Here is a 15,911-nt window from a genome sequence, read left to right on the forward strand (position 1 = left end):
AGAAGGTGCAAGTCCCCTTCCAGGGTCCCAGATGCCTCCTCCTTGCTGCCTGAAGCAGGGACAACGCTGTTAGGGAAGTGGCTACTCCTGATTCTGAGTGTGAACAGCCCATCCTGGCCACCTTCCACAGGAAACCTGACCTGAGGGACGGACAGAAGAGGAAGGAAGCAGGTGGGTGTGGAGCCAGGAAGGATGGAAGGGTGGCACAGGACATTTGTAGGAGGTGGGGTGATGAGGGGATCAGGGCTGGGAAGCAATATAACTGTTATGGTCCAAATCCTGGCTCCAGTCCCCAGGCTGGGTCTTAAAGAGGCCAGGGATTTGACGATGGCCCCCCAGTGCCAGCTACTGTCAGAATCCATCCTTGGCCGGGTGTGGTGGCTCACACCTGTAATCCTAGCACTTTGAGAGGCTGAGGCAGGAGGAGCACTTAATTCTAGGAGTTCGACACCAGCCTGGGCAACATAGTAAGATCCCTATCTTTACCAAAAAACAAAATAAAACAAAAAAGAATTTATACCAGCTCTGAGAGGCTACCTCCTCCCAAAGTTTCCCTTAGCCTTCTAGTGTGATCTAATTTACCTCAGTTTGTTTCAACTGGATAATAGATACTAGAATAATAGAAACTACCTGATAGGATTATTGTGAGAACACACTATCTTATAAAAAATTCTAGAGTAGTCCTTGGCACACAGTAAACTAAACATGGAAAAGATGGACTGGTTATTCCCCCATCTGCTGCGAGGTGTATGTATACCTACCATTAGCTCTGCTCCCATTCTACTTGGTTTCATCTCTGCCTTACCCACTAGACTATGAACTCCTTGAGGGCAGGGCTTATCTCTTCTATACATTAGTAATCCTTGTCCCCAAAATACTGTGGTCATACATGTATCAGGACTTGCTGACACTTGCTGAGAGGAAGGCTGAAGAGATGCACTTAGATTATCCAATGAAATTGCTGCTATAAATAGAGGATAGAAGTGTAAGATTTCTATCCTCGAGGAATTTACAGACCTGATGAGGAGCTGAGAGACGCAGAGAGCAAAGAGAGTAACATTAGCTTCTAAATCTTGGAGCACCAATTGCACTTCTGAGGCTCAGAGAAAGGAGAGCTGGTTTGGGCCAGAGATACTGAGAACGGTTTCCTGGTTTCTACAAGCCTGTAGAGCTGGAAAACTGGGCCTATGTAGGGAGTTAGGAGGAAGCAGGCTCACTGGGACAGTGGGTGCACAGTGAGACTAGGTGAGAAGACTCATGAGGTGAGGCGGGAAGGGCCAACCTGCCCAAGGGCTCACCAAAAAGGCAAAGTGCCTTCTCCTTTCACTGTGGGCCCCATTTACCTCCATCTCAATCTTGGGAGACCCCAGAATTTAAACTTCAGAAATGCTGAAGTTAAAAGACCTGTCCTCAAGTCCTGGCTCTGCCACTTATGAGCTGTTCGACTTGGGCGTACCATTTATGCTCACTAATCCTCAGTTTGGCCATATATAAAAAGGGGACAATACCACCTAAGTCACTTGGGTGTTATGGGGATTGAGATAATGCCTGTAAAGCACTTAGCACTGCCTAGCACATTAGAGGGGCTTAATAAATGGAGGTCTTTTTATTGTTTTAGGATAAGACTTTGCCACTAATGTCAGTGCTGAACTCTGGCTGGCCCTACCAGGAGGACAGACCCACCCTTGGGGAGCCAGATCCACCAGCCAACTCAGACAGTGACTTAGGTCACCTGCCAGGGGAAGACCCTGAGGATACCTCCACTCAGGTATTAAGAATCCTGCCTTACTGGGTGGGCTCAGTGGGTAAGGCGCTCACCCCATATACCAAGGGTGGTGGGTTCAAACCTGGCCCCAGCCAGCTAAAACAGCAGTGATAACTGCAACAACAACAACAAAAAATAGCTGGGTGTTATAGTGGGTTCCTGTAGTCCCAGCTACTCAGGAGGCTGAGGCAAGAGAATCGCTTAAGCCCAAGCTATGAACTGTGACGCCATGGCACTCTACCAAGGACTACAGAGTGAGACTCGGTCCCCCCCCCCAAAAAAAATAAAGAATCCTGCCTTTCCTCTGAGCCCAACATAACCTCTTTCTTTCATAACTCCTCTCTTTTCCACCAACCAGGAGGTAGTTTGCCTTTGTGCCTAACGTCTCATGACTCTTTTCTATTTTCAGGAATTCCTATCTCTATATCATCTTAGGACATATAGTTTTGACTTTAAATTCATTCACGTGAATGCACATTACCTCTTCTAGGTGGTCCGTATTTTCAAAGCACACTAGGGGCTATGGCCCCAAGGAATGAAGGGGGTGGTTTGGGGCATAAGAAGGGAAGCTTTTTGGGGTATGATCCTCCCCTCCACCTCCATCAAGGAAGACCCCAGATGTAGGAGTGGATCACTTGTCCTTGCACTCAGAAAGGATCTGGAAGGAGGATTCTCTAAATGGAGGGGCATGCTTAGAAGCTACTCTAGATTAGAGATGTGGCAATGAGGAGGGGGAAAGAAGGGTAAAGGAAAAACATAGCTCCATTTCTCCCTTTTGCCCTGTCTCCTTAGGGTCCTACAGTTCTGAACTTGGGCCCCTCTTTCCTGGACACCAACCAAGCCCTCCAACAGCCTGGACTTCAGACCCTCCTGCAGCAGCTCCCTCCACAGGACAGTGACGTAGGTCTCCCAACTCTATCTTCCCACTTTCCTCTCTCTGTGTCTCTTTACTTACTGTGATAAGAACCTTGTCCAGAAGGCAGGGGGCATATATTTAAGGTTCAGCTATACCACTCTTAGGAGAAATCATTCCCCACCGGCCTGAGTTTTCACATCTACCTAGTAGATGGGCTAGCATCTGTTCTGTTCTGCCCACAATGCTTCATTCAAGAGCAAATGAGAAAATGGAAATGAACGACTTTTGAAACAGATAATGGAATGTACAAATGTAGAGAGTATGGTTGATAAGTATTTATTGAGGCCCTACATGTGTCCAGTTTAAAGGCTTACAGTCCAATTGGGGTGGCAAATGAAATTATCAGAGAAAACACAAGAATGAGAAGTGATACTGAGCTCTAGTTCATTGGGAGCAAAGACCTAAAATTATGGTGACAGGGCTGAGTGTTGTGGGATTGTCAGCACCTGAGTGGTGACTATTTGGGGGGGGAGGCTGAGACTGAGGTGGACTTTTCTTGAATTCCTTTCCCCCTCCCTTCTCAATGCCTTTCCATACTGTTACCTCTTACACCCCCTGAGGTTCTACAACCTCTCTCTGGCCTAGCAGCTAAGCCTTCTTTCTACAACAAACCACAGCCTTGGCTTCTGAGGCTCTCCCAGTCACAATGGAGGCCTGTTTTTGCAGGAACGCTACTGCCTGGCCCTTGGGGAGGAGGAGCTGGCTGAGCTGCGGCTCTTCTCTGCACAGCGAAAGCAGGAGGCGCTGGGACAGGGGGAAGCCCGCTTGATACTTCCCAAGCGTGAAGGACACACCTGTGAGAATGTATGAGTGCTTCCTGACAAACATTCCCTTTATTCTGTTCTTTGCTCTCTCACTTCTGCAGAAAAGGCTAGCTTCTAGGACTCTAGTTGAAAAACAGGGTTTAGGGATTGGTAATTTAACAAACATGAGGAAAAAGAAACCAAGTTTGGGAGCTCTTGATGGAGGCTGCAGTGGGTGTGGGCTTGCCAGGGTATGGGGAGGGCAGGTTAGGTTTGGGGGGAAAGAGCCAGGAGGCAAGCTGAGAAGGTGGTGCAGAGCCTAACCAGCCTGGCGCCCCTGCCCAAGCAGTGCAGGGAGCGGCTGACGCCAGGGGAGTATGGAGTGTTTGCAGCACCAGCAGGGGAGCAGCACTGCTGGCACCAGCCTTGCTTTGCCTGTCAGGCCTGTGGCCAGGCCCTGATAAACCTCATCTACTTCTACCATGATGGACATCTGTACTGTGGCCGTCATCACGCAGAGTTACTGAGGCCACGCTGCCCGGCTTGTGACCAGGTATAGCTCTGAGGGGAGGGCAACTAGGTGGAAGGTAGTGCGTGTCTGTCCAGGGTCCAGAGTGGCAAGATGTAAGGGAGCACCCTCCTGGGCCCAAGCATCTCCCAGTATCACAAAGTGGGGGACAGCAAAGTCCCTCAAATTTTGTTGGACTCAGAATTTCTCTGGAGAAATACAGATGTTCATCTCAGTCTGCTAAAGTGCCTGATCATGCTAGAAATTCCCTTAATGTTAAGTAGAGCCCTGGGTTAGGGGGTCCAGGCGGCCGCTTGGACTTTGGGCTGAGCCACCTGCTAGCTGGGGGATCATGGCTAAGCCAATCAGCTGTCACTGCGTACCGGAGTGGCTGAGTAGATCAATGGCAATGTCTGTAGACGTATTTTAGCCTTAACTAGATTTAAGGCGTGGTTATTCGGTGAATGAATGAGTGAATGAATGAATGAACCGTTCTCCTCTCCCTTTCCCAGCTGATCTTCTCCCGGCACTGCACAGAGGCCGAGGGACGCCACTGGCATGAGAACCACTTCTGCTGCCAAGACTGCGCCGGGCCCCTGGGCGGGGGACGTTATGCCCTGCCGGGGGGTAGCCCCTGCTGCCCCCGCTGTTACCAGATGCGTTACTCGGGTGCGGGCTGGAGCCCTGCCGAGGCACTGGAAAGGCAGACGTTCCTTGGTAAGGGAGATAGTACAGATCGAAGCGGGAGGAGGCGGTGGCTTGGGCTGGGCTGAGGAGGGGGGTTCTCCCAAGCTGAGACCCTAGCCCCGGTCCCACGCTGTCCCGTCCCTCCAGCAGGCCCTGTTCTCCCACCGCACCCCCCCGACCCGAGCCTTGGGGCCCGCAGCTCTCACCGCGCGTCCCTGGCCGGAGCGCTCCAAGGGCCTCTCAGACCCACCCCGCGCCGCGGTCGGGGCTGCAGAGCGGGACTAGCTCCCAGGAGGGGGGACGCGGCCGCCCTCTGGTGGGCGGAGGCGAGGAGAGGCGGGGGACCCTGGAGAGGACTTTCCGCGGCGGCGCGCAAGGCCCGGGGTGGGGCAGGAGGCTGGGCCTAACCCCCACTAACTTAAGCTGTCCGCCCCGCTAAGCTCTGGGAGAGGGGAGCTTGGGCTCTGAGAGGGGCGTTTCTGACCCGGCCCGGAACAGGGAAGACCGGACCCGACCGGAATGAAGGAAGGCACCGCGCATCGCTAAACGCTGTGACCATCTCTCAAGCAGCCCTTCTCGCTGCTGCCGGTAGTCAGGCGGGGCTGCCTGGATCCAGCCCCGAGCAGGAGAACCGAGTTGGGGACAAAGCAATGGCATCCACAGTGCGGGAGCAAGACCGCCCAGAGACTCCTCAAGATTCCGAGGATGCCCACTGCCCCACCTGCTCTTCTTCCTCTGACTCGGAACCCGAAGACTTTTTCTTAGGCCAGCGCCTTCCCCGGCTCTGGAAGACCCGCGGAAGCTTCCAACAAGGGGACAGCGACATCTCCAAGAAGCATTGCACCATCTGCTAGTGGCGCAGCCCAGAGTGGGCAGGAAGGGATCTGTAAAACAGGAGAACAAAGTTCTCCAGACTGAATGCAATCAGGGGCACGCCCAGGAAAGACGAAATGACAGATTTGGCATGCGCCCTCTTTAGGACGTTCTATGATTTGATGGACACTTGAGGAACTTCATTTCCCAAAGCTACTCTTCCCCTGCTGATCTACCCCTATTCATACCCCGCAGGCCGGGACAGCGTGGTCCCCACCATCTCCCTCCTCAGCCAATTAAGCGATTACTTAGCACGCGTTGACGGTGACCGGCTGGAGAGCCGGAGGTGGGACCTGGAACTGGGGACCGGTAGAGCGGGACTGAGCTCCTCGCCACGCAGTTCGCGGACGCACAGCGCGGGCTGTACAGCTTCTGGAGCTCGGGCCCAGCTAGAGCAGCAGCACCCTCTGCTGGCCAGCAGCCGGCGGAAGTGCCAGACCGGAAGTTGCGTAAGCACCGGGCGCCCATACGGTTAGTCGTGTAAGGCCTGTGTGGAACTTAAAAGGCATTACATGGCTTCCAGCGCCGTTTCCGCGAACGTTGCCGGCTCGGCAAATGAAGCTCCTGAAATTCCAGACAACGTGGGAGATTGGCTTCGGGGTGTCTATCGCTTTGCCACCGATAGAAATGATTTCCGGAGGTAACCGAGCTTGGGGAACTTGGCCCCGCTCTGGCCATCGCGTCCGTGTACACTACTTGTGCGAGGCTGGTGCCTCCGTAGATTTGTTTGTCTTGATTTGTTAATATTACCAACATAGTGGCCTTTTCGGGGCTCTGGCTTTGCTTTGCCTAGCCTTTTGACTAGAATTCCTTTGTGGAAAGTCTGTCACGTGCTTATATTTATAGACATTGTCACCCTGACCTGGGAGACTGGAGAAGAGGCGCTGCCCGCACATAAACAGGTTTTCCGGCCCTAGACGAGTTTTTAGTTGGCCTTTGTGCTCTTACTAGGCACAGAAACAACCTCTACATTTCTGCGTAGGTTTTGAATAACCTGCCATGTAATAACCATGTGTCAATGCTTCAGGAAGCCATTTCCCTCAGTACTTTTATTTAACCAAATGATTCTGTGAACACAAGATTAATAAAGTACATTGTTTTCCTAGGAACTTGATCCTCAATTTGGGACTCTTTGCTGCAGGAGTTTGGCTGGCCAGGAATTTGAGTGACATTGATCTCATGGCACCTCAGCCAGGGGTGTAGCCAAGTAGGTAAGCACTTAATTACAGCCTTGTCTAGAAACTGAGAGAAGGAATAATTAATACCAACTATTCCCTAAGTGTAGGAAAGAGACTGGATGTAAAACCCTTAGCTATTCCTAGTTAAATGTTCCCAGATGTTGCAAGGGATTTAAATATCTTACCAGTTTACTTCCAGTGTCTTTACATTTCTAATGCCACCTGTTGTCCTGTCATCTGATTACAGACAAATGGAATCCTGTGCTGCATCTGAACCTTTCAAAAACAGAGCCTATAATCTGTGACCACAAGATATGGCTTAATGGCAGCTGAAGTTTGATCCTCATGGGCACCTTCCCCTTCTCTACCTGGTTTCATTTTGTTTCATATCTCCTCAGAACTCTGTTCTCTGGTAGCAGTCAGGCTTCAGCTAAAGCATTGCCTCTGGTCTGTAAAGTTCTGTACATAGTTCAGTTCTGTACATAGTTCTGCACAAGTTTTTGCAGAGGGTGATCTTTGCTCCTGAGGAATAACGATGTTGTTTTAATAAATATTTGAAATAAAGACTGCACACAAAGACAGCCATTTTATTCTTTTAATAAGAAACTTCTTACAAAAACAAGGTGTTAAAAAGTCAAGATTACAAAAATCATAAAAACATGATTTATTTTTCACACTTAATAGAGATAGGAACAAGCTCCAAACATGGATTGTTATGGAGTTCTTCATTTTAAAAGAAAAAAAGAAATGGAAACTAACCACCCTACATTGATGTTAACATAGCAATGAAGTTTATTCTTGGGGAATTTGCATTGTTGAATAGTACTGGGGGAAGAAGCCATTTGGTGTTGCATAGCATTTTAGTGCACCAGGTAGGTTCTGCAGGCACCAGAGAGACTTTGTTGCTGGAATAGACTGAGTTCTGGAGGCAGAAAAGGGCACTGATGTGTAGGACTAGGCAAGGTTTAAGTATGTCTGGATAGGGTGGTGCCTGTGGCTCAGTGGGTGGGGTGCTGGCCCCATATACCGAGGGTGGTGAGTTTGAACTCGGTCCTGGCCAGCTAAAATAGCAGTAGCAACTGCAACAAAAAATAGGCATTGTGGCGGGGGCAGGTGCCTATAGTCCAGCTACTCAGGGACTTTAAGAGAATCACTTACACCCAAGAGTTGGAGGTTGCTGTGAGCTATGATGCCACAGCACTCTACCGAGGGGAACACAGTGAAACTGTCTCAAAAAAAAAAAAAAAAGTAGGTCTGGATAGTGGGCACTAAAATGATACTGCTGAGGAAGATGCTTCCTTTATAGCAGAGATTTTCAACTGGTGTGCTACAAAAAAATTTTAAAGATCATTAGTTAAATTATTTTTGAAAGAAGTCAAAAGTGCAGTATGTATATATATATATATGTGTGTGTGTGTGTGTGTGTGTTTTGAGACAGAGTCTCACTATGTCACTCTTAAGTAGACTGCTGTGGTGTCACAGCTCACAGCAACCTCAAACTCTTAGACTTAAGCAATTCTCTTGCCTCAGCCTCCCAAGTAGCTGGGACTACAGGCGCCCACTGTTAACACCTGGCTCTTTTTTTTGTTGCATTTGTCATTGTGGTTTAGCAGGCCCAGGCTGGGTGGCTGGCTCCCCAACCACTGAGCTACGTAGCACCATGCCTCTCTCTCTCTTTTTTTTTTTTTTTAAAAACAATCAACATAATTTAAGTGTGCTATGGAAGTTTATCTGTGGTTTCAAGTGTGCTGTGAGATTAAAAGGTTGAAAAACACTGCTTTAAAAAGGAAATAGATGTTTTCTGACCCTAAAATTCATGGTAGTGCTGGTAAGGGGTTTGGAGTTTTTGGGAATGGAGTATGTAAGGAACAGGCATGGAAAGACTCGTGTAGCCAAAGAATGAGGTGGAGATAGAAATAGATTCCTCACAGCAAATTTCTTCGAGTTGGTTTACTCCAATAGTTTTTTTTTTTTTTTTCCCCCTCGGAGGCACAGTTTTACTCTATTAACCCTGGATGGAGTGCAGTGGCATCAGCAGCAGCATCATAGCTTATTGCAACTTTGGTTGCCTGGGCCCAAATGATCCTCCTGCCTCAGCCTACTGAGTAGCTGGGACTTGGGCTATAGACTCTATACCCAGCTAATTTTTCTATAATAGGGGTCTCACTCTGTTTGTCAGGCTGGTGGTTTATACCACCAGCAATCCTCCTGCCTTGGCCTTCCAAAGTGCTAGGATTACAGGCCTGAGCCACCTTTCTGGGCCAACATTTTAAAAAAATACTGCTTTTGTGTGCCAAGTCTCTTATGGAACTCATGTGGGATTAAAAGACATGAATTGGAAAGAAGGGTCAGTATAAATAGCCTAATTGTTACAGCTGACAGATGTCTCTAGCAATTTGTTTACCAAAGGTAAATAGGACAAAATAGTCTTTCCTGACCTTGCCAGTATAAATCTCATTAAGAAAGTTGTTTGTAAAAAAAAAAAGAAAGTTGTTTGTGAATTAGATTTTCTAACATGTTAAAAAAAACCTCTACCATTCTCTTTTGAGTATTAATCTGATAGATCTTATCTGATAGGGAGCCAAGACACTTTAGCATCTGTCTACGTGAGATCACAGACGATCTGAGAGGTTTATATTTTACTGGATATTAAGATGAAGAAGGATCATACATGAGAGCAAGGCTTAGGTTTGAAGCTATCGGCCCCGAAATGATGACCAAGGAGGAAACTTTTAAGCCATAGCATAGATAGTAAACCCCATCAGATCTGCATCAGACCACTGCTACAAAAAATACCAGCACCTCCTGTCTATAAGAATGAAACTTAGATCCTTAAAATCTGCTACCTGATTTACTCATAATTGTGAGGTTTTATTTGATAATTCCCAAAGTTGAAAAATCAATATACAGCAAAAATTAAGAAATGGCACCTTCCTTGGTTTGGCGCCTGTGGCTCCAGTGACTAACGAGCCAGCTACATACACCTGAGCTGGTGGGTTCAAATCCAGCCCGGGCCAGCCAGACAATGACAGCTGCAACCAAAAATTAGCCGGGTGTTGTGGCTGGCGCCTGTGGTCCCAGCTACTTGGGAGGCAGAGGCAGAGGCAGGAGAATCACTTGAGCCCAGGAGTTGGAGGTTGCTGTAAGCTGTGATGTCACAGTACTCTACCCAGGGTGACAGCTTGAGGTTCTATCTCAAAAAAAAAAAAAAAAAAAAAAGAAAGAAAGAAAGAAAAGAAATGGCACCTTCCAAAAGCTTAATTCAAATTTCACTCAAATTGTAATGTTTTGGCTTCAAGTAATAATGTTTACTGTTGGGCAGCGCCTGTAGTTTAGTGGGTGCTGACCACATACCCTGAGGCTGGCGGGTTTGAATCCAGCCCAGGCCAGCTAAAACAACAATGACAACTACAACAACAACAAAAAAACAGCCAGGCATTGTGGCAGGCACATGTATTCCCAGCTACTTGGGAGGCTGAGGCAGGAGAATCGCTTAAGCCCAAGAGTTTGAGGTTGCTGTGAGCTGTGATGCCACAGTACTCTACCCAGGGCGACAACTTGAGACTCTTGTCTCAAAAAAAAAAAATGTTTACTGTTTGTTGGGTAAAATTTCATTTACTAGCTTAAGTATTCAAAGTGATAAAATTTTTAAATAAGACCACTAAATCTGTAATTTCCAAAAGTTTTGACAAATTTTGTAAATGAAAGTGCCAGCTTTCACCATTGCCAATGCAACAGTCTTCCTAAGGGGAGTTAATTGTACATCCTGTCACTTTTTAGCTCTAGCTAGTTGATATATAGTACTATGAAAATCACTAGTTAGATTTTCATGAAATATGCTGGCGGAAGTATGGAAAGAATCCACAAAAATGACTGCTTGCCCCTGCTATAGTAGTTATGGCGTATTTAAAGCAGTGTGTAAGTTGAACACAAACAAAATGATTAAAGTCATAGCCCTAAATCAAGAAATCTGTTATTAAACTTGTTAGATAAAAACTCAAGAGTCCTATTTAGAAGGTGCTTTTCAGCTTTATAGTGCTGATTTTTAAAAGAATGTGAACTAACAGGGAGATGCATACTTACCAGGTTAAAAAACTAAGTGTCCATGGGAAATTTTGCCTGAAAGATACCTCTTCATCTAACTTGTTGAGTAGCTAGGCTGAGGGACCCAATTATCAAGTGTGCTTTGAATAATGAGCTTTTTAAGCACCTTTTGGTGGGCAGGTCTGTGGCTCAGTGAGTAGGGCGCTGGCCCCATATACCAAGAGTGGTGGGTTTGAACCCGTCCCTGGCCAAACTGCAACAACAAAAAAAATAGCGGGGCATTCTGGTGGGTGTCTGTAGTCCCAGCTACCCGGGAAGCTGAGGCAAGAGAATCACCTAAGCCCAGGAGTTGGAAGTTGCTATGAGCTGTGACGCCACGGCACTCTACCAAGGGCAATAAAGTGAGACTTTGTCCCTAAAAAAATAAGTAAATAAATAAACACCTTTCGGTGACATCTCATTAGTTCAGTGGAAACTTTCAGGCTGGTGTAAAACATAAGCTGTCATAGCCCTCCAGTCTTAGCACCTCCCATAGCCACTCAGCACCTGCCAAGAAAAGGGTATGGAGGCCTAGGACAGGGTCTTTGTGCCTTTCCTTTTGAATCATTTGCCTTTGCGTATTACACAGTGCATTGGCTTGTCTTACGATCTAAAGGTTCACATGTGGGGATTGTTTTTTCCACTGCTTCCTACATTTTTGTGCAAAAGAACTTTAGAACCAATGAAGGTACCACTTCAGAAGGAACCATTTGTGTTTGGCTTCTACTGTATGTTGCCCAGCATTAATTATTGTTTTGATAAAATCTAAAATGCCTTTTCTGAACATTTGTGCTCTCTCAACTAGCTGGAAAAGCAACCCTTCCATAAAATACAATCCCAGATAGGGATAGAGTATACATTTAAGAAGGGGTAGCCTCCCAACCTGATTTGAAAAGGCTCAAATTAATGTTTGGAACAAGAAAAGCATGGTGAAAAATAATGGTGTACACAGTCTGCCTTGAAAAGCAGTTATTTGATGAATAGTCACAAATACAGAATCTGGACATTACAACAAAATTTCAGAATTTGCTGGTAAGAATGATTTGCATTCACACATGACATGAAATGCTGTCTAAAAGCCTGTGATCCCAAATGTCCTTTAAACACTACACAGACCCATTTGCCCCTTGAAATGACAAGGAGGAATCCTTTCCCTTAATCTTTTCTATCCCATGCAAACAATAATTGGATACAAGGCACCAAATTTTATGAATTGTATAAAATTAGTTCACAAAGCTTTCTCAGTAAGTAAAACAAACCTCATTTCTCCCTCCCTTGTTGCCCTCCTACCTCCAACCCCCCACCCCCTCCTCCCCAACCAAGTTTTCATTCTGCACTACTGTTGAACTCTCTAGGGCTTGCACTGGGGCATGCCCCACTGCCAGTTAACCCACCTCACTGGTTCTTCCCTTGTACTTGGATGGAGTTCTAAGCATAGCCAGAGTAGGGAACTCATACAATCACTGACTCTAGAAGCCTTGCCCATTAAAAACAAAAATAAACTCTGCTATTGAGTCCATAGGACACATTAACACTTCTACAGTTTCCAATTTTATTCATGACATTTTAAGAGACCTCTGGAAATTCTTTACATTGTGGCACTGCCCTCCCCCGCTGCCCCCCTCCCCCCCCAGCCTGAGAGGAGCTGGATGAAAGCTGGCAAGAGCTCTGCCCACCATTTAATAGAGCTTCAGTATCTGGCTGCCAAGGGCATTCCTAAATTTTTTTTTTAACACTAGACAGATACTTAGAGGCAACCACAAGTATGAGGGTCAGGTCAGATTGAGGTAAAAAATCCTTTTTGAGGGCCAGGGTGCATTCATTTTGGCTGGCTGTGGCAGCAAGCATACACACCAGCCTGGAAAAGAATTCTTAACTACTTGCCCTGGGAGAGAAGCAGGCCCACTAATTAAGGTTCGGTTAGGAGACCTTGGGTTTGATTTGGTAGCGTCTAAGTCAATGTCTACCTGGTTCTTATCTTCTTTTATTTAGAATGTTTCAATTTAAGGTAAGATGCAACTGAGACATTCATCTCCTCCCAATATGTAAATAAATTAAAGGCAAAGGGACATTTCCCTTATAACAGCCATTGGCTTATGCAGCAGGGAACTCTTTCCTTTAATAAAAATCTCCTTAAATACTAACTTCCTAAGTGTCTAATGCTGCTGCCTCTGGGCACCTGAGGTGTCTGTGACTGCAGTGGGCACCTCCATAAGTGTGTAGCTCAGTGGAGACTCTGATGTTCATTCCTTTTAGCAATTTGATACATGGGCGTTCAGGGAAGTTTAAGCACTTATTTCACAAAGTTCTTAATCTGCTTAATAATCCTTATAATATTTGGTATAAAACTACTTTAAAAATTAAATTTGAAGCTCTTTCAATTTTCTGTTAAATTTTTATTAATAAGTATTCCCTTTCCCCCCCTCCCCAGACAATCTGAGGGGTGAAAGAGATGCTCTCTAGTAGTTCTTTTCTATCTTGTAAGTTATCTTTTTCTAGAATAATAAATATAGGGTTCAAAGAAAGATGAGGCACAATTCATAGTTTCTTTTCCTTTTTACTCTCCTTGTGTTTTTTTCAGTTATGGGGCTTTCCTATTACCACAAAAAGTCATTACCAATCATGCTGACTTATAAACGTGGGTCTCAAGAGTACAGCTTCACATCAGAGCCTCTGGCAACATGGGCAGCTGTGACACTTTAAAACAGTGTCCAGGAGAGGGTGAACCCAGGCAAAGCTTATACAAAGAAGCCTGCAGTAGACAATATAAAATAAACAGCATAAAAAATGCCATACGCTATCGCTTCCAAATAAAAGCTAAATATTACAGAAACCTCACAGTGTTGGAAAAAGCAAGTTTAATTTAAATTATAGTCAACTCCTTCCCTATCAGGGTGAGCCATTTTTTGTCTGAATTTCCTCCATGTCTCAGTGCTGCCTGGTGGGTCCTATGGGAGAGTTCATCTCAGAAGAGGTCAACAGCAAATGTTACAGATCTGTTCAGGAAATGTGGCTCATCAACATTGCTAAAGCTATAACCCTCATTCTTTAGCCTCACTTTCCCCACTTCCCACCCCTCCCCAGACTCCCTTCCACATCTACTCCCTTCAAGTGACAAATATACTTCTACCTGAATTCAAACATTAATATGATATACTCAGTCAAAAGATGAGCATTATTAGTGACAGGTTGAGGCTCACTGCAGCAACCACAGCAATGAGAGTTAGGGTTTGCATTCACTTTCACTGGTGAGTCTAAGTGAACGATTAAGAAGGACAACTTATCCTCAGGGGCAGTGTCTACAAAAAAAAAAAAAAGAAGAAGAAGAAAAGGGGAAACTCAGTACACAATGGTGCCTGATAGGGAACAGGGTTTTTAATGTAAGCAATTTCGTTCTATTTAGAAACTGACCCAATTTAAAAAGAAAGATGTATTTTACTTGAACTGGAGTAAAGGACAGTGCACTCTTGCTTTTTCTGTGATGGATTCAGTATAGAAGGGTAAAGCAAGAGTAGAAATTAACAGATTTGGGAGGAAACAAGCCATAGCCATCAACAATAAATTGTCCAAACATGTAGGGGGTAGATTCCTAAGGAGTTCCCTAGGAAAGCAAAAGCTACCAAATGTGAACATGGATGTTCTAGCTCTCCAGGAGCAGGAAAGAAGCTGTAGGCTAAGAAGCTGCATGCTATACCAAGGTGAGAACAGGTGATATACATTCAAATAAGCCCTGGACCACTGGCTATCCCTGCCTACCCCGGCCTACCTTCAACTGAGTTCTAGAAAGCCTCAGACAGCTGATTAAGGAGCAGTTTAAACCAAACTATGTGCTTGCCCTAGACCTGAACCAGGAACCTGCTAAAGAACTGGGATAGCCAGGAGTGCCCTTAGGCTTGGCATGCAGCAAAGAACATATACTAGTCTACTGCTTCCTTGTATGAACTGTCCCATTTTTAGAATGAAGGAGAATTCATGCCAGTCTCAGAGGTGTGGAATGATTCAATTACAGCAGCAGTCAGGGAGGGTATGACATATGAAAACTGACCCATTTTGTGTGGGGCAATTTGCTCCATGGATTTCACTCTACCCTTCAACTGCTAGCCCCTACAAAAGGAAGCAAGCATGTTTTCAGCCTTTAAGGGCTACTTCCTTTGTGGGAATAAATCCTTATACTTTATCTCCCACCTTGGAATCAATACCATCCAGCAAGCTTCCAGCCAAGGGCCTCTCCTCATGTGCTTTGTCCAGGGCTGCTCACATTGGATAGGTTCTTCTGGTGCTTTAAGGAGGAGGTCCTGATTAGCAGGGAATCACAAAATGGAGAGAAAACATGGCTGCTCTCCTGCATGGGTATGATTAATTTATCCTCTTTCCTTTACCCAGATCTCTCTAGATTCAGAAACAACTGATGAAAGAATCTTAGAAGTTATTCCTTTTGATTTGTTTTTATGAAAAGAGGGAATTTCCAAATCCATTCAAGAGAAAGTAACTATAAAATTTATAGTAATACATGAATTATCCAGCACCTTCTACTCTAGACCCAGTGAGGTAAAGCCAGTAATCTGTTCCTGCAGTAAGCCTTATTTCCTACAAGAGGAAAGATGTATGGACACCAATAGTTTAAAAGCAAGCCAGTCTTTGATACATGCCTCCCATTCAGGGGAATGTCTGTGGTCTGCCTTCATCGTTGTTGCTGGACTGCACCTGAGCTTGGAGTTGGGTTTCTGAGATTCTTGCATTGCCCTGCACTGTTCTTTGAGTGTAAAAAAGGATGTAGGCCTGGGTTTTGCACACTTCCTCGACACTGCATACATTCAGCTTTGAGTCATTGCAGTGGACCCAAAAACCTGGGAAACCAAAGGAGAGAAAGAGAGAAAATGACTACCCAGCTTACATTTCCAAACAGCAGGCAAAATCAAGAGATGAAGAAAGAGACAAGAGGAGTTCTAAATAGAGCCAACTCTTGATTAAGGGTGTAGGGGACAAGTAAATGAAACCAACAGACTTCTCTGTAACCCCTGGCTTTTTTTTTTTTTTAGACGGAGCCTCAAGCTATCCCCCTGGGTAGAGTGCAATGGCATCACAGCTCACAGCAACCTCCAACTCCTGGGCTCAAGCGAGTCTCCTGCCTCAGCCTCCCAAGTAGCTGGGACCACAG

At 45.9% G+C, this 15,911-nt stretch overlaps 3 protein-coding genes across 5 annotated transcripts in view; 2 read left to right on the forward strand and 1 right to left on the reverse strand.

Moving 5' to 3' along the window:
• PRICKLE4 (prickle planar cell polarity protein 4) lies at positions 1–5,780 on the forward strand. Of its 2 annotated transcripts, XM_023512950.1 has the most exons (6): positions 1,625–1,768; positions 2,558–2,665; positions 3,348–3,485; positions 3,774–3,977; positions 4,445–4,649; positions 5,118–5,780. In XM_023512950.1, exons 1-6 carry the CDS (start codon positions 1,637–1,639, stop codon positions 5,471–5,473), a joined length of 1,143 nt encoding a protein of 380 aa, XP_023368718.1. In that variant the 5' UTR covers positions 1,625–1,636; the 3' UTR covers positions 5,474–5,780. The 2 variants fall into 2 exon arrangements, 1 of the variants encoding a protein (XP_023368718.1); XR_002773237.1 differs by lacking the exon at positions 5,118–5,780 and adding an exon at positions 1–171 and having other exon boundaries at positions 1,619–1,768; positions 3,348–3,977; positions 4,445–4,674.
• Positions 5,781–5,926: 146 nt separating this feature from the next.
• On the forward strand, positions 5,927–7,251 carry TOMM6 (translocase of outer mitochondrial membrane 6). 2 transcript variants are annotated; one of them, XM_023512948.1, is made up of 3 exons: positions 5,927–6,132; positions 6,599–6,703; positions 6,918–7,251. In XM_023512948.1, the coding sequence occupies exons 1-2, from the start codon at positions 6,005–6,007 to the stop codon at positions 6,693–6,695; spliced, it is 225 nt and encodes a 74-aa protein (XP_023368716.1). In that variant the 5' UTR covers positions 5,927–6,004; the 3' UTR covers positions 6,696–6,703; positions 6,918–7,251. The 2 variants fall into 2 exon arrangements, with proteins under 2 accessions (XP_023368716.1, XP_023368717.1); XM_023512949.1 differs by having other exon boundaries at positions 6,599–6,699.
• A 7,154-nt stretch (positions 7,252–14,405) lies between these two features.
• The window catches only part of USP49 (ubiquitin specific peptidase 49), a 79,591-nt gene continuing 78,085 nt past the window's right edge, over positions 14,406–15,911 (reverse strand). The window contains exon 7 of the mRNA XM_003789182.3: positions 14,406–15,600. Coding sequence (XP_003789230.1) covers positions 15,410–15,600 — 191 coding nt within the window. The 3' untranslated portion in view covers positions 14,406–15,409. The remainder of the gene's footprint in view (positions 15,601–15,911) is intronic.

Source organism: Otolemur garnettii, unplaced genomic scaffold (assembly GCF_000181295.1).
Source record: "Otolemur garnettii isolate 467f Iridium unplaced genomic scaffold, OtoGar3 scaffold00031, whole genome shotgun sequence".
In the NCBI taxonomy this organism is placed as follows: Eukaryota; Metazoa; Chordata; class Mammalia; order Primates; family Galagidae; genus Otolemur; species Otolemur garnettii.

Excerpts from the sequence above, each read along its gene's own strand:
- TOMM6 (XM_023512948.1), top strand. The coding sequence starts at position 6,005 with ATGGCTTCCAGCGCCGTTTCCGCGAACGTTGCCGGCTCGGCAAATGAA. Across the intron at positions 6,133-6,598 it reads GATAGAAATGATTTCCGGAG|GAACTTGATCCTCAATTTGG; the intron begins GTAACCGAGCTT and ends TTGTTTTCCTAG.
- PRICKLE4 (XM_023512950.1), top strand. The coding sequence starts at position 1,637 with ATGTCAGTGCTGAACTCTGGCTGGCCCTACCAGGAGGACAGACCCACC. Across the intron at positions 3,978-4,444 it reads GCTGCCCGGCTTGTGACCAG|CTGATCTTCTCCCGGCACTG; the intron begins GTATAGCTCTGA and ends TCCCTTTCCCAG. Across the intron at positions 4,650-5,117 it reads GGAAAGGCAGACGTTCCTTG|GGAAGACCGGACCCGACCGG; the intron begins GTAAGGGAGATA and ends GGCCCGGAACAG.